At 38.7% G+C, this 16,017-nt stretch overlaps 1 protein-coding gene across 2 annotated transcripts; it reads right to left on the reverse strand.

The window, feature by feature from the left end:
- Nucleotides 1-722: 722 nt before the first annotated feature.
- Nucleotides 723-13,565, reverse strand: fhl1a (four and a half LIM domains 1a). Of its 2 annotated transcripts, none has more exons than XM_085428006.1 (6): nucleotides 13,422-13,565; nucleotides 4,131-4,312; nucleotides 2,995-3,172; nucleotides 2,493-2,662; nucleotides 2,220-2,406; nucleotides 723-1,353 (listed from the first exon to the last, which is right to left on the reverse strand). In XM_085428006.1, the coding sequence occupies exons 2-6, from the start codon at nucleotides 4,284-4,286 to the stop codon at nucleotides 1,199-1,201; spliced, it is 846 nt and encodes a 281-aa protein (XP_085284132.1). In that variant the 5' UTR covers nucleotides 4,287-4,312; nucleotides 13,422-13,565; the 3' UTR covers nucleotides 723-1,198. The 2 variants fall into 2 exon arrangements, with proteins under 2 accessions (XP_085284132.1, XP_085284125.1); XM_085427999.1 differs by lacking the exon at nucleotides 13,422-13,565 and adding an exon at nucleotides 7,351-7,500.
- Nucleotides 13,566-16,017: the final 2,452 nt, after the last annotated feature.

Genomic DNA, 16,017 nt, shown 5'->3' on the forward strand with positions numbered 1-16,017 from the left:
ATTAATAAGCTCAAAGAATGTAACAGACTCCATAAACCGTCCTGCAATATTTACCACGTCTCTGAGCTTACGCGCTTTTAGCCATCTTATGTTATTCTTCTAGGACGCATGAGACTTTTTGCACTGTCACAAGTTACCCTTCTTTAAACAAAGCACGTATCTGAGGACTTTACAGACTCCTGGGGGAGCTGTGTAAACTTTCATAAAGAAAAAGTCATTTATGTAGTTCTGTCACTTATTCCCATCCAGATGTTTTAGCCTCATTCATAACCTGAGCCTTAGATCTTTCATACTCCACTTTGCTTTCCTGAATACACCTAAGGAGTGGTTATAGTTGCTGCTTGAACACATACGGTGTCTGCATGTTACAGGGTATGGATGCAGAGCTCACAGCACGTAGTCCTCAACATCATCTATAATGTTAGGTTAGAACGGTGCCTTAGATTAAGATTTAGTGTGGGTTGTTTGTTTTGGTTTTTTTTATTGTTTCACAGTCAACTAAGAAAGCTTCTCCTTACCTCGGCCTCGACAATCATTCTACTCAACAAGGGCAACTTTGTGAATATGAATATTTCTCTAGACGTTTTACTAACAATGCCCTGTCCACATATTACATTTGTACTGTAAATATATCTAAAGTTTACTGAGATACTGACTGTTAAAACAATAAAGCCTTGAAAAAATATGTTTCCATTTCTTGCTGTGAAGAGGAAAAATGGGGCTTCATATCAGTTTGTTTTTATTCATGTTTTGCATTTAATGTCACTCATTAAGAATACATGAGCACTTTATATTTCAGTATGGGTTCATCTAAACAGTTTTCTCGTTTTCTATTTGTGCATTCAGAGATGTAACAGACTATTAATCAAAGCTGGTATGTATTAGCAGCAGGAAGCATATTAAAAGCATTTTCCCCCCCAAAAGATTCCAGTAAGCCACTGAAAAGACTTTTGTCTCAATAGGCTCTACAAAATCCTGTATTAGATATATAGTGCACATCACAAACCCACAAAGAAAATACGTCATGTTAGTATCCAATCCCTGACTCTGAAACAAGCTGCAGTTATGTTTACATAGATAAATGCAAGTTAATTGACACAGCCTGTAGTTTGGCAACCTTGCAAATTTTTGTCAAAAAGTCAGTTTAGGTGTTAACTCCACATCATCAAATTCTCAGATGCACAACAGTTTGCACATTTTACAGCTTCTTAGCACAGTCGGGGCAATAAATGTGCTCTCCATTGATGACAAAGCGCTTGTTGGCCAAGGAGAGGGAGCACTTCTTGCAGTTGAAGCAGTACTCATGCCAGGACAATCCCTCATAGTTGACCACATTGGTGCCGTGGCCAAACCCTGCACAGAGACACATGAGGGTGTTTTTTAATACAAAAAAAAGGATGTTAACATAAAGCATAGGTGTCAAACTCTGGCCCGCAGCCTAATTACATTTGGCCCGCGAAGCCATACCAAATTACTATCAGAGCTGGCCTACTGGTATTATACAGCTAATATATTGTTTAGTATTAAGCTTTGCTTGTTCCATATTCAGTTTTTCAGCAAAATGTGTTTGAGTCCATAAGAAAAGATTCATTCTTATATCTGGAGGAATAAATATATTTCAATAAATATTAACGTTAGCCCGCGACTTTGTTCCAGTTTTGAATTTTGGCCCACTGTGTATTTGAGTTTGACACCCCTGACATAAAGCATAAAGGCCAAAACATGTAATACATGATCTTACCGTTTGAGACCAAAACAACATGTAAGAGCTAAAGGATTAAATTTAAAAGGGGAAATTGCGTAAGGAGGGAAAAGCTCCCTATCATTGGCACTAATCTCCATTTAAATCCAAGTGCTTATTCATGCATTAGTCATTTATTATGCCTGCCATAAGACAAATTGTAATATTTTTGCTTGTTCAGCTGACCTGCTGTGTGCTGCCTGAACAAATTGAAGTTGTGCTGAAAGTTTATTGGAAGTAATTTAAATGGTTGTCTGCCAGAGATGAAAACAAAGTGTTGCCCTTTTCTTGCTCTCAGATACAATAAATGTCTAACTATATAACACAGTACTTCTAAACCTTACTCCAAACAACGTTGGTCTTAAATGAGTGAGAGAGAACACGAAGAAAGTACGCAAAACATTTTAGATCATTTTTTAAAAATGAATCCCAGCGCACATTATGTAGACAACAAAACAAATGATGATGCTTCCCTGACCTGTTATTGGGTTCTTGCAGCCATGGCACTTCTTGGCCACATCAGTCTTGTAGCAGTCCACGCAGTAAATGTTGTCCTCATGAGAAGTGAAGCGAGTTCCTGCCAGAGATTTATGGCAGGTTTTGCACACGAAACACTCGGAGTGCCATGGCTGGTCCTGGTAGCTGATCCCTCCAGAGGTGATGGGCTTGGAAAGGCAGATATTTTGATTGTGATGTCAAACACAACGGGATGATAACTAAATGTAGAGAATGATAAAGTCTGTGCTTGTACCTGCTTGCAGTGGAAGCATTTCTTGGCAAACTTCTTTTCGTGGCAGGGAGAACAGTAGATGTCCTCACCCTTGGCCAGGAAACTCTGTGTGCGGATTGGCTGCTTGCACTCAATGCAGGTGAAGCATTCCTCATGCCACACCTTGTTCTTGTACTCCACGTTCTGAGATCCTGAATAACAAGATGATTGAAAACGAATTATCTGGGCTGAAAATTTGCTTAGTCTATAACGAGGAGGGACATTATGTATATATATATATATCAGTGCCCTGTCTGATATTATCATATGTACTATCATTACTATCAAGGTTCATGCTACCTTGTTGTATCCGAGGGAATTTTTAAAATGAAAGAATTCATTACATCCTATAACTTTTGCCGTGTTTATTAAAGTGTTGTTGTTGTATGCGCAAAATAATGTTCTATAGAAAAATTATTACCCACAGAAATAATGTCATGAAAACTTTTCAGAGAGAAAAGGTGTGTATATGGTGCAAACCCACCTGGCATGACCACCTTGTAGCAGCCCTGGCAGCGATTGCCATCCTCTCGGGAGCCACACTTGCCACACATTATCTTCCCATCATCCCGAGCGCTGAATGCCTCACTGGCCAGTGACTTGTAGCACTTGGCACAGCGGAAACAGTCCTCATGCCAGTAGCGGTTCTTGTGGTGCAGCTCCTGAGGGGGAAAAGCAGGGGTGGGGAGGTGAGCAGAGGTGCCCTCACTAAGTCCTGATGCAGACCTCATTAAAATGGAGTTTGTTTACTCATCATGTGGACTGAGGCTCAGGGGCCGAATAGAGAACAAACCTATGTGACTGGCATAAAAGTGGTAATGAAGTGAAGTAGGATGTGGTGAGCCATGAAGGAGTTAGAGGTCTGAGAGGGTGGAAATGCACAATGAGGTATATAAGCTCCATTATTAGGAATGACACATCTTTTCACACAGTTAACTGCCTGTGACCGAGTACTAAGAGCATTTTCAAGGCAGAAGTCGGTGCTTTATAATAGCCAGACCTCAAGTTACAGCCAGAGAGCACTCTGAACATATAGTACATACAGTTAGGTCCACAATTATTTGGACAAGCAGCAACGTCAAGCAAATATTGCCTTCAAAGGATTTTGAGGAAGTTATTAGGAACAATCCCGTATGTCAGGTTATTTTAGTTTGTCCAGTTACTTTAAGACCCTGTGAATAAAATTGGCTGTTACACCTAAACTGTTTATAATTTAGTTAAAAGCCTTGAATTAAAGCTGACAGTCTGCACTTCAGTCACGTTTATTCAAAAGCCTCAATGACGATTTACATCTACAAAAGGCATTTTAAAATTTAGATAGCTGCCACCCAGGGTCTACTCAGCATGGCTGATGTGAAAAAGGCCTATACGCAGATCAGAAGTCTCCTTTCTCTACAAAATGACCTTTAAAATGTTTTTATTTTGTCCTTGGAATCTGCGAGGAATATCTAGAAAGCTTCCGAAACCCTAATCCATTTTAGGATCTTTGCACTTAACCAAATAAAAGTATTAAGTATAATAGCATTTAGGATATATTAATTTGTGTAAGAAATCTTTACATTACACTCAAAGCTTAAACAAAAAAAAAAAATCATTCTTTTCCATCCACACTATTTTCACCTTGGAGTCAGCACCAATGGGGCGTTTGCACTCTGCGCACGTATTGGCGCAGAGCTTATCAAAGCACTTGGTGCACACGTGCTTGTCATCCTTCTTCACATACTTCTTGCCATGCAGATTGTCACGGCAGTAGTAGCAGTCAAAGCGATCAGTCATGGTGGAGGTTAGATAACTCCTGGGACCTGTGAGGAGACGAGAGGAGGAGAGTGTCACTGAATGTGTACAGAGAATCTGCTCTCCACGTTTAGGTCTGCCTACATGGCTGGATGTTTCCTTGTAGCACCAGCAGGGGGCACTGTTGCATTTTCTACAGCATGGAATCAACATATGAAGCATTCTGAACCTCTTATAGTTGCAGCTCAGAAAGTTTGAAGTTGCTTATATTGACAGGTTGAATATAAGCAACAATAAATTCCACCCACATATATGCATATATACATCTGACCTCGTAACCTAAAAAAATAGATGCTGAATTTATATTTAGTCTTCAGTGGAAAGATGTATATGTTTTTTCTGCTTTCCCATTGAGACACTATGACATGTGGCTCTAACAGCAGCATACCAAACTGATGAGAGAAGTGTGAGTGAGGGAAAAAAGCAGCCCACAGATGTCTACTTGTTGATTGCAGGTTTCCTGGCCTGTAGACTTTTTTTTATCAAGCTCTCCCTGGAAAGCTTATTTTTAGACGCATTCCCTTCACCCCCTCCACCTCAAAGCTGTCTCCCCAGAGCCCCGGCCCACATTCGATCTTTTGTCTTGCGTTTTGGTCAGATCACTTTATTAGATGATATTGTAAACTTTGTGTCAGAGTGGCTTTGCTACTTTATCGGTCAACATTCCTGCATTCCTGTCACAGTTGACATCCAGCGTGAGTAATTTTCTGGAATAAATAGTTATGCATAGTGTGGACAAATAAGCACTATCTAGATCACTTTAAAAGCTTATCTGGAAGCCAGAAAGGGTAGCTGAACAGTCTGTGAACTTTAGAAAAATTGATTTATTTGGATACACAGATATCATTTTAATCCGATGCAACAGCAGCTATGGAGGAAACAATGCAGGGTATGACAATTGTCCCAGTAACCATAGGAGCAAAGAAAACATTTATGCAGGGAGCTATTTAAGTAAGATGTGGTTAAAAAAATAAAAATAAAAGCCACGTGAAAGCGATGCGAGGTATGTGGTGTGCTCTGTTCTGCAGCTGTGCTCAAGGGATAAAGACTGGACTGGGGACTGAGCAGTGACACGCCTTACTCCACCTAAACTCACCCCCTTGTAGCATTTCATGGCAAAACCCCCTTCAGTCCAACACAGTCAACCTTGTCAAATCACACACAGTACACATTACTAAGCCCAGCAAGCCCGGAGATCTATTTTAGACTTGGACACTCTATTTAAAGTCCATTGACCTTCCAAAGTGGACAAATGTAGATGGATGGAGACTGATGACTGCTGGGACTATGCAGCTATTGTGGCTCCAGCTGACACATTCCCAGTACTTTAATCTGCTGTTGCAAACAGCGTGACAGCTGCCCCCTGTCAAACAGCCGTGATGTACAATGATGCTCAGCTGTGGTGGGAGAGGTGTATACCACTGTGCTCCCTTCGGGGAGGAGTCTTCTTTAGTGGGAAAGGTCACAGTGAGATCACTTCAAGAAGTGAGTCAAACACTGGACAGACTGAATATCAGCCGAAATAATATCTGTTGAAGTGTTCTGTTCTTTAACATTCCTTAAAGAAAACTGAAAGTGTTCCCATCTTCATGTGAAAGTGTTATAGAGGTAAAGGGGCATGGCAATAACAATTTCCAAAATTTCAAAATAGGCCCCTGAACACTTTTAAACAGTCACTACATAATTGAACATCCACACATTGTAATATTAAACCACAAATCCATAGTACAACATGGCCTTTTCATGATGATACAATATAATGAGGAGTTATTGGGTCTATTAAGTTATTTTACTGCAGAAAAATACAAAATTATAGACAGACAGACAGACAGACAGACAGACAGACAGACAGACAGACAGACAGACAGACAGACAGACAGACAGACAGACAGACAGACAGACAGACAGACAGACAGACAGACAGACAGACAGACAGACAGATAGATAGATAGATAGATAGATAGATAGATAGATAGATAGATAGATAGATAGATAGATAGATAGATAGATAGATAGATAGATAGATAGAGAGAGAGAGAGAGAGAGAGAGAGAGAGAGAGAGAGAGAGAGAGAGAGAGAGATAGATAGATAGATAGATAGATAGATAGATAGATAGATAGATAGATAGATAGATAGATAGATAGATAGATAGATAGATAGATAGATAGATAGATAGATAGATAGATAGATAGATAGATAGATAGATAGATAGACAGACAGACAGACAGACAGACAGACAGACAGACAGACAGACAGACAGACAGACAGACAGACAGACAGACAGATAGATAGATAGATAGATAGATAGATAGATAAGCTATTTAACAATCACGAACCCGTCCTCTAAAATGAGCATTGTGAGTTGAATCATGGCCTTTTAAACACTGTTTCAATAAATACTGAATATTATATTCATGCAGAAGGTAAAATTCATTGCAGGCTGTTGTGTTCATCTGCATCAGCTTCAGGTAAAATAAACTGGCATACTTATCACATAGTACAATTGACTAACATTTATTAAATGCTTTTTCTGTGGATATATATATATATATATATATATATATATATATATATATATATATATATATATATATATTTTTTTTTTTTTTTAACATTTCATCTAAAGTAAATAAAGTACAGGGAATATTTGAGCTTTAATTGTGGTGTTAATTTACTCATCCACCTTCTGAAGTGAAAAAAAGTTCCTTGAATTCAAGTTGTTTTGTTTTTTTTATACATGCTTTCCCTGGTTTTGTTTTGATCCAAAGGGAAATGTTATATCTGTATCAGAACTTCAGTGAAGTTTTTCATTAAACCACCTGAAGATGTTAAAACTGATCATTTAAAAATAGCCCGTATTCATATTACAGGTGAGGTTGTTTCACACATCGAGAAAATCTCAGTGGACCTGCTCCGTTTTTCTGAAAACAATCAGAAGAAAACACACTGACTTCATTATCTGAAAACAGACCTGTTCTTCTTACCTGTTACAAAAACATTTTGCATCAGATTAGAAAAACCAAAAAAACAGGCAAAAAGTTTTTACCTGAGTGTCTGTATGTCATGTTTGCGTTCCAGAAAGGCCGAAAAGAAGAACAAGAAAAGAAAAGGAAGACAAAACAGGGTCAGTAGCATCCACAGAGGGTCGAACCTGGAGACCACACATCTTGTTAAGAAATGGGGGCTGTATATACCCCTTTGTGACCCGACCCCAAATCCAAATCCAACCTTCACCCCTCCTGTCCTTTTTAGGGAATGCATTAGAGAATAGATGGATGAGAGAGAGAGAGAGAGTATGATGCAGAGATTAGGTGATGCAGATTGGATTCCTCTGCTGTAACATCAGCAGGTGAAAAAAAAAGGAAAACACAGCCTGGGGGGTTTGAATGATGACCGTGAGGGATAACAGATACTCCCACTGCCCTGACTTTAAATGTTTTGTAAGACTCTTCAGAAGATGTACAGCTGATATGTGGGATAATTCAAAGGGATGACTCACAAGAGGAACAAGTTGATATTGATTGAAATGAGGAGGGCAGCTGTTTAGTGGAGAGTTATATAAAGATCTCCTCTTATATATTCATGAGTGGATACTATGGAAAAAACTAGTGGAGTTTGAAGAATAGAAAAAAATGAAGCCAAGAGTGCTGAATTCTTTCTCTGTTATCTCGTTGATTCAGATTTCAGGAAAGAATATTGTATTTAAATCCAGAGGAAACACCCACACATTCCTCACTAATACTCTTGCCAAAAACAAATTCTCCTCATGCAGTTACAATACTTAACCCAGACCAACAACTGAAACAGAAACATTTGTTATTATTAACAAAACATGAGGCCAAAATGATTAGATATTATTTTACAGGAACAACAGACAGGTTCCCAAGTCATGAGTAGAAAAAAACCCCCTTCTGGTTAGCAAACAGCAGATATGGAACAACATTATCATTTATTTGGAGCTATTTGACCACCGGATCAATCAGTATATCAAATATAACTAATATGTTCACATTACTTTAGCTCTGATATGGTCTATGAAAACTCCTTGAGGTAAATACCTGTATCAAAATGTTCCACTATGTTAGCCCGTTGTTTTGCAGGTCGTCTACAACATATTTTTATAACAATTTTAAAGAAACTACCTGTATGCTGTTTCCTAAAACAAAGATATAAAAGCATTATGAGTAAATTAAAACAGTAAAGTTGTGTTCTAGCGTTTGACCTAATGTTATGTAGGAAATAAGCTTCCTTACATTCAGTTAACTTCCACTGTTTCTACTAATACCAGAAACATTATGGTCACCATCATCTTGTTTTCTCATCATCTTGTCAGCTCAAATGCAGAACTACAGAGAGCACTTTCTTCTGATTCATTCAAGCTTTTAGACTCAGACAAGTTTAAAGCCAGAAATATGAGACCACGATGAAAATTAAAGGAAACTGAAAGCCCACAGACTAACAGAAAGTAAAATCTAATGAGTTGGGAACCATAAAACTCTCTATTTACTCCCTAACTAGTGTATAGAAAAGAAAATGTCCTATGTTGCTCACAAAACACATCTAAATATACACACAAACTAGTGAGTGTGTGTCTGTGTGCTTGTGCCACACTGTTTAAAGGGCATCTGGTTGTAATTACAGATTCGATTTGGTCCATTACCATAGAACACAATATTACATTTGTTCTCTTTTATAATCTGTCACGCAATTACTGCAAACCCACAAAGACTAATCAATATGTCGAGAGGCGCCATGACTCTCCAGCCTATAAAAATCTCCAGGAGATGGTCTGCTCAGGAAATCTGTTACTTCTCAGTTTGTTTGCATACTTAACTTTAAGTCTTGTTTCAGATTATTATGTCTGTAACCAGATAATTTTGCCCCACATCCTTTTTCTCCTTTAGTTTGTTTGGATCATCTATCTTGGTCTTTATCTCTTTGTCTGCACTGCGATGCATTCCTCTCATCGTTGCCTTGACTTCATGTGAATTTTGATCATAAGGGGTGGGGCAAACTGGAAAGGTCACAGTCTAACAGTTTGATAAACTGGATAACTGATAATGGAGTAATTATGATGGCGTGGTAAACGGTGGATTTTTCTTTTTTTGTCTTTCTCTTATTATTTTTTAACCAGTAGAGGTCCAATATTAAGGTACACACTCTGTCATTTAGAAGGTTTTATACATCAGGACATAATAGAAAAATTACCTCATCCAGATATTAAAATTTAAATTTCCTTACATAGGTAAAACCTCAAATGAAGAACAACACATGACACAGTGTACATCCACGTTTCATTAACTTGCAGAACTGCCTGCAATAAGTTAAAGTAATTGTTTTCTGCATGACTTTATCAATCTCTCACATCATTGTGGAGGAATTTTGTCCCACTTTTCTGTACAACGTTGCTTCAGTTCATTTGCAGGTCTTTTAAGGTCTCGCCGCAGCATTTCAGTCCGGTTGAGGTCTGGACTTTGACTAGGCTTTTGCAACACCATGATTCTTTTGTTTTTCAGTCATTCGGCTGCATATTTGTTCCTCTGCTTGGGATCGTTGGCCTGCTGCCTGCCCCCATTTAGGTCAAAAGTCAGCTGTCAGACAGATGGCTGACAACCTAAAACGTCACCCTCTGCCACCTTGCTCGACAGTTGGTATGAGATATTTGTGCTGACATGCTTTTTGGTTTCCTCCAGACATGGTGTTCTGCATTATGGCCACACATCTCCAATTTAGTACCGCCTGTCCAAAGGGCATTGTTCTATAAGTCTTGTAGCCTGTTCAGATTCAGCTTTTCAAACCTAACATGCTAACAGCATCTGAGGTGTAGCACTTCGGTTTTTGGTGTTTTTTTGCAGTTTCTCTGAGCATCCCAAAGCCTGGCAGTATGGAAATGACCCCGTAACCCTTCCTAGACTGACAGGCAGTAACAATTGCTTCTTTGAGATTATTGCTGATGTCTTTCCTCCTAGGCATTCCATTAAGACACAACTGAACGCTCCAGAACAGCAAACTACCAAAATCTCTGCTGTTATAGATGTGCTCACATTTACTGACAATCAGTGATTCAAGTGCATTTGATTCAAGTACCTGGCTGCTACTTATCCTTTTTTGGGAAACCCAAACAACCCCTGGTCAGCTGACTCACTAAAATATGTTCCAAATAAGAAAATCCTGGTTGGTGATGTAATAAATTTGCCATTTTTATATTTAGAGAAAAAAGGAGGACAGAGGCTGTAAAGTCATTCACAATGCTAATGGAAACAGACAGTAATCCAGGCAGTAATATGCCCTCTCACACAGTGTGTGTACTTTTGAAACTGCTCCTGTTGTAAGACGCAATGAATTTGATGAATTTTTAGGTGGAGGTTTCAAGCTCATTATCTAACACCTCTCTAAGCTGGCAGCGCTGAGAAACAGGAAATCTGGCCTGTACTTCCTGAATAATAGCAAGTCATTTGGGGTGACTGACATAGGCAGCCACCCTCATTCTCATTGTTACCAACAGCAACAAAACCCTTGTCTATTTGTCTGAGAGCTCATTTCTCAACATGACCTCGTGTCCTGGACATCTCAGTGTCTCAGTCACCCTCCAAATCTGGTTAGTGGGCAGACAGCCTGAGCCACACTATCTTTGTCAGGGGAACAGTGAATCACCAAACACACACACAGAAACACACACACAGCGACATAGCACACCAATCATTTGTTCATGTACGGAGCCGTGTTACAAGATGGACATAAGGTCAGGATGAGACTGCAAGACCCAAACACGCCGAGGTCAAATATATTCTAACGAAAAGGCCACAAGGGACGGTCGATCAACACAGTAACACCCGTTAAACTAATACATCTTAGATGTGAGTGTTGCTAACACGCACACAGTCACGCACTATAACTTTCAGACTAAAGCTAAAAGTTAGTTTCCCTGGTGCTCATTGCTCTCACATGGCTCAAGCCTCTAAACATAAAGAACTTATTTCTTTCTGCTGATGCAAGGAGCGATAGTTTACAGAGAAGAAGAAATCCAGTTGTGTACTTGACAATGGATTCAATATTTAATTAATGATAAAAAGTAAAGGTGAAATATCCCCTGTCAGTTTCTGTGGTTCGGTCAGCGTTCTGGTTGTCAGAGTAAAACAATGTTATACTTGTATGTACAAAATAATGTCAAAGAGTGAAAGGGTACCATTTATTTTTTAAATTTCATAGTCTTTAACCTACTTCTACAGGCCAAATCACACCGTGATGTATGTCATCATAATTATTTGTTGAATGATAATGATTGCTGAATTAACATGAACTAAAGTCATACTTTCCAAAGTGCACGACTTTTCACTCAGCTGCATTTAACCGACGGCTATAGCAGTTGTATAAAAGCATATACAGAACATAAATATAGCTATTTGAATCTGCTGAACTCAGTCCCACATCATGCTTGTGTAATGACTGTAAACTGGCACATTTTGCACACTCGTGCACTTAATTGCACATAACTTTAATATCAAGCAGTGCAAATTTGCTCTTTTTGTGTTGATATTGAACTTGTATATAAAAGAATTCAAAAATGTTAAATTATTTATTTAAAGGCATGCAAATCATGCATACATTTCAATGTTTTTTTAAATCATGAACTGTTTTGTATGGATAATATTTAAAAAAACAAAAAAACAACAACAACAACAACAAAAAAAAGAACTTGTATATAAAAGACCGTATAACAACATGATCTGTCCTTTCTAAATGATAAAGAATCCCAATCATATTTTTCTCAGCGATTTTCTGTTTGTTTTTTGTGTGGCTAAAGAGGGAAAATAAAGGAGGACTAGTACATCTACACAGAGCACAGAGAGGATATTACTTCCTCTCAGCGGGGTCGGCCCACACAGATAAACAAGCAGCATTGCCTATTTAGGTTCTGGGCTGGTGAGAGCGCCGTTTCATGCGTTTCAACAACTTAGTCATCGGCACTCAGGCACAACCTCTTTGTTTGTCTCTCTCTTCACTCTGTCTGAAAGAAATGATGGAACTTCCCTCTTAACTAAAGTATGTCTCTGTCAGGATAAACTGCTGGCTTAATGCCCCCACCCCCCACCCCAGTTGTCTAAGTGTGGCAGATGTTGATGGAAAGGTACCCTCAGAGGCACTGAGACATAGCACTTTAAATGTATATCAATCATATATCACATATCAGGCTTTATAAATGAATAATCTATCACTCTCTGCTTGGATGTGTACACTGCTTTTATGCTGATTTTACTAAAAGTTAAAAAAAGAAAAAAGACTTAGACAGGAGGAACATATAACCATGTGAAAAAGTCTTTTCAGTTTGAAACTGGGTTAATTTATGTCCCATCTAAGTACAACGTTTTTATGGATTTTGAAGGATGGTGAAGTCATACTGGAAACACAAAAAGGTCCAGTGTTCCAAAGAAAAAGCTGTAATCTCCAGGTCTCTTTAATGACATCATGCATTTGGTTTGGCAGCTGCCCAAACGGGAAGGGAGGAGATGGTAAGCTGGTTTATGTTGTAACAGTTTATGGCCACACATCATACCTTTGGGTTTTGCTCTTCATTATACAAACAAAAACTTATCTGTAGCACATATATGTCAGTACAAACTGCTACTAGATTTCCAATCCAAAGCAATATTCTTGCAACTATTCTTATTAGTGTAAATGAGTTATATCCAGATATTATATAGTATATAAGAGTTCCTCACAGATTACCTTAGAATTAGTTAATTTGCTAATAAAAGTAAGCATAAGCATATATCTATAAACATACGGCATACATAAAAGAACATTTTCTTCTTCATTTAAATATATGCGGACTGACGCCCCAAACAAAGCGCATCACCTGTTGCGTGTCATAGTGCGTGAAATTAAGGAGCTGATTTCAGAGTAATTCAAGCATGTTACCTATTTCCACACCGACCCTTTGCGTCATTAACTTAAATGTCTGAAATGTCCGTCCGATAAGGAAGAAAAGTAACAATTACGCATTTTAAGTAAGTAAGTTTTTGGCACAAACATCCTTGTGATAAATCGCTCCTTGTTTCACATAAACTAAAGCGAACTTTAGCAGCTACCTAATAATGTGCTGCGGTTTGGACTCACCTTTGCAACGCGTAAAGATGAGCGCCTTTCACTCTACGCCAGCAGTGCGTCCAGTGGGTTTGGCCGAGAGGTGAAATCTGCTGAGGCGACGAGGCTTTAAAGACAGGGGGAGCAAAGGAAGAAAAAAAGCTTGAGGACATCAGCCAAACCTCTGTAAGCGCTCATAAACAATGACCTCAGCCAGGAATTTACAAGCCCTCTTAGCGAAGTTCTCGTCGGTCCTGCAGTCAAGACAAACGAATCGTTTATCATTTATCTGCATCAACGAGCACTGACACTTTTACATTCATTAGTGAGTGTCACGGCAGGTCTGCGCTACAGGAAACCTGTGGTATGAAATTATTAACGCTCGCTACATTTATTTTCATTTTTTCATCCTACCTACAAAAAAAAAAAAAAAAAAAAAAAAAAAAAAAAAAAAAAATAGCCTGACTTGTTAACTTCACACACTTTTTGTCCCACTTCTGTGCTGGTCTCACTTGCCTCCTTCTTTGGTAACGAATAGACGAATAACATCAAGATGACTCATTCTAAAACTCAAAGTAAATACTTGCAGCTTGCAAGCTTAAGCCCCAAGGTTCTTCCAGCACAATTACAAAGTGATGATTAAATGCTGAAAAGGTGCTGCTCTTATGTAACACAGATGGCACCTTTTATAGCCGTAACCGCCAATCATCGCTTGAACTTCATCCATATCCATCCACTGAGAAACACCAGGCCTGTGAAAAAGATGACTGATGATCCATTTGTTTGTAAAGTCGGCGAAGATTTGGCGGAAGGACTTAATGGTCAGAAGGTCCTACTTGTCGTTTTAATGGCTGTCATGGTTAGTCAAACACCTGGCATAAATACAGATTCGTTCATTCAGCTCATTGCCGACGCCAAAAAACCCATTATATCTATTTATTTCCAGCCATATGCATCTGCATGCGTGCCTACTTAATAATAAGCCGCTAACTGCAAACACGTCACATTACTGTAAGCACACAGCAACTGTTGTGACACAAGAGCTACAACATTGATCAGAGCCATGTGTTCAGGTTGTGCAGGTCCTTGCAAACCTTGCCATAAATGTATGAATTCAATGGTGCACAGGGAGAAAAAATGTCTTCTGCAGAGCATCAAACTTTCTCTGATATTGTTATATAATTTACTATGATTTTTTTTAATAAAATAAAAGAATAGTAATTTGCAGTTATTTGTCTTCAAAAATCAAATACGCCGACTCATGTGAGGAATGTGTGAAATGTAAACAGCACTCAAGTCAAGCCTGAACCAAAGTGGTCCTGTAAAATTACCATTTCCTCTGTGGAGTGTAAATCCAGGGTACAGACATTCTTGAGCACACTGGAGGGAGTTGTTCCCATATTAGGAGCACGTTACCTGATATCTGGCACAAATCATGCCCCAGGAGAGTTAAACGCCATCATTCCTGGCAGGTTAAGATCCAGACTTTACACTCACACCACTTTTCTTTAAAAAATTGTTAGTATTTTGTTTTGTTTTTTGCCTTTAGCTCTATCCTACCTAAGACTAATGAATCAATACAGGTCATCAGTTACATGTAATGAATATCAAAATATGATCAAACTGGAAAAAAAATGGAGATCATTGAACAAGAACATGAAGGTGACCTGGATTTTAAAGCCCATCTCAGAAACTTAATATCACACTGGCAGCGGTGGCATGATGGTTAGCTCTGTCGCCTCACTGTTGCCTGGGTATGAATCTACCATCTTCCAGGTTGGGCCTTGGTAGGCTCCAGCACCCCCACAACCCTGAATGGGATAAGCAAAAGAGAATTTGATGGATAGTATCACACTGGATTAAAGGTTAAGGAGGCTTTTAACTAAGGCTCAGTATAAAATCCAACCCTTTAATCTACCCCAGATTTGGGTTTAAGGAAATAATTAATGTGCTCTTCAAACTTTTAAATTATAATTGCTTAAAATAGAGTTGTCTCCTTGTAAGAGGCTGTGTATGTCTACAAGCTGTAAGCAGTAGATTCCTGTACTCTTAAGTTATTTTTTAATAACGTCCAGAGGCAAGAAAACTAAAACAATGCATATTTTTCTACCATCTTGCAACCCTGACTCTAGAGTTGGGAATGCAAACTACATAATGTTTTAAAATGTGGATTATTAAGTCAGCTTGAAGCCAAATTTTATTCCTCTCTAAAATATCTGAAATCACATTGGATGCCAGCTCAGACTACCTGTCAGACTTCTAACGTAATTAATATTATAAACCGATTATTACACTGTAAGAAAATCCCTTCTCTGATTCATTCAACTCAAATGAAATCACTTCTGGCACTAAACTCATTTCATGTTTCTCAGGATGGGATGATCTCAAGAGTTCATGGCTTCATTCTTTTAAAGCCCAGACATCCACAATAAATAAATGAACAGTAAAAGAGGAGGCCATTACAGTGAGGGCTTTAATCAAAAGCACAGGCTTCTGTTTATTGACCGTTGCACGCAAATGAACAGGTGAGAGTATATTTACACAGATGTAAACAGTCAGTACCTGCAACACAGACAGGAGAGATCACAATGCCTCTCTCCTGTCTCTCTCTTGCACATATACCCACACA

The sequence above is a fragment of the Rhamphochromis longiceps genome, linkage group LG2 (assembly GCF_057381845.1).
Source record: "Rhamphochromis longiceps isolate RC_006_pf linkage group LG2, R_longiceps_female_GT1.1, whole genome shotgun sequence".
In the NCBI taxonomy this organism is placed as follows: domain Eukaryota; kingdom Metazoa; phylum Chordata; class Actinopteri; order Cichliformes; family Cichlidae; genus Rhamphochromis; species Rhamphochromis longiceps.

Bases quoted from the DNA above. Each gene is read 5' to 3' on its own strand.
- fhl1a (XM_085427999.1), bottom strand. The intron at 2,407-2,492 runs GTACAAGCACAG...TGCCTTTCCAAG, and splicing joins AATGCTTCCACTGCAAGCAG to CCCATCACCTCTGGAGGGAT. The intron at 1,354-2,219 runs GTCAGGGAAGCA...GTCTCTGTGCAG, and splicing joins CTGCAAGAACCCAATAACAG to GGTTTGGCCACGGCACCAAT.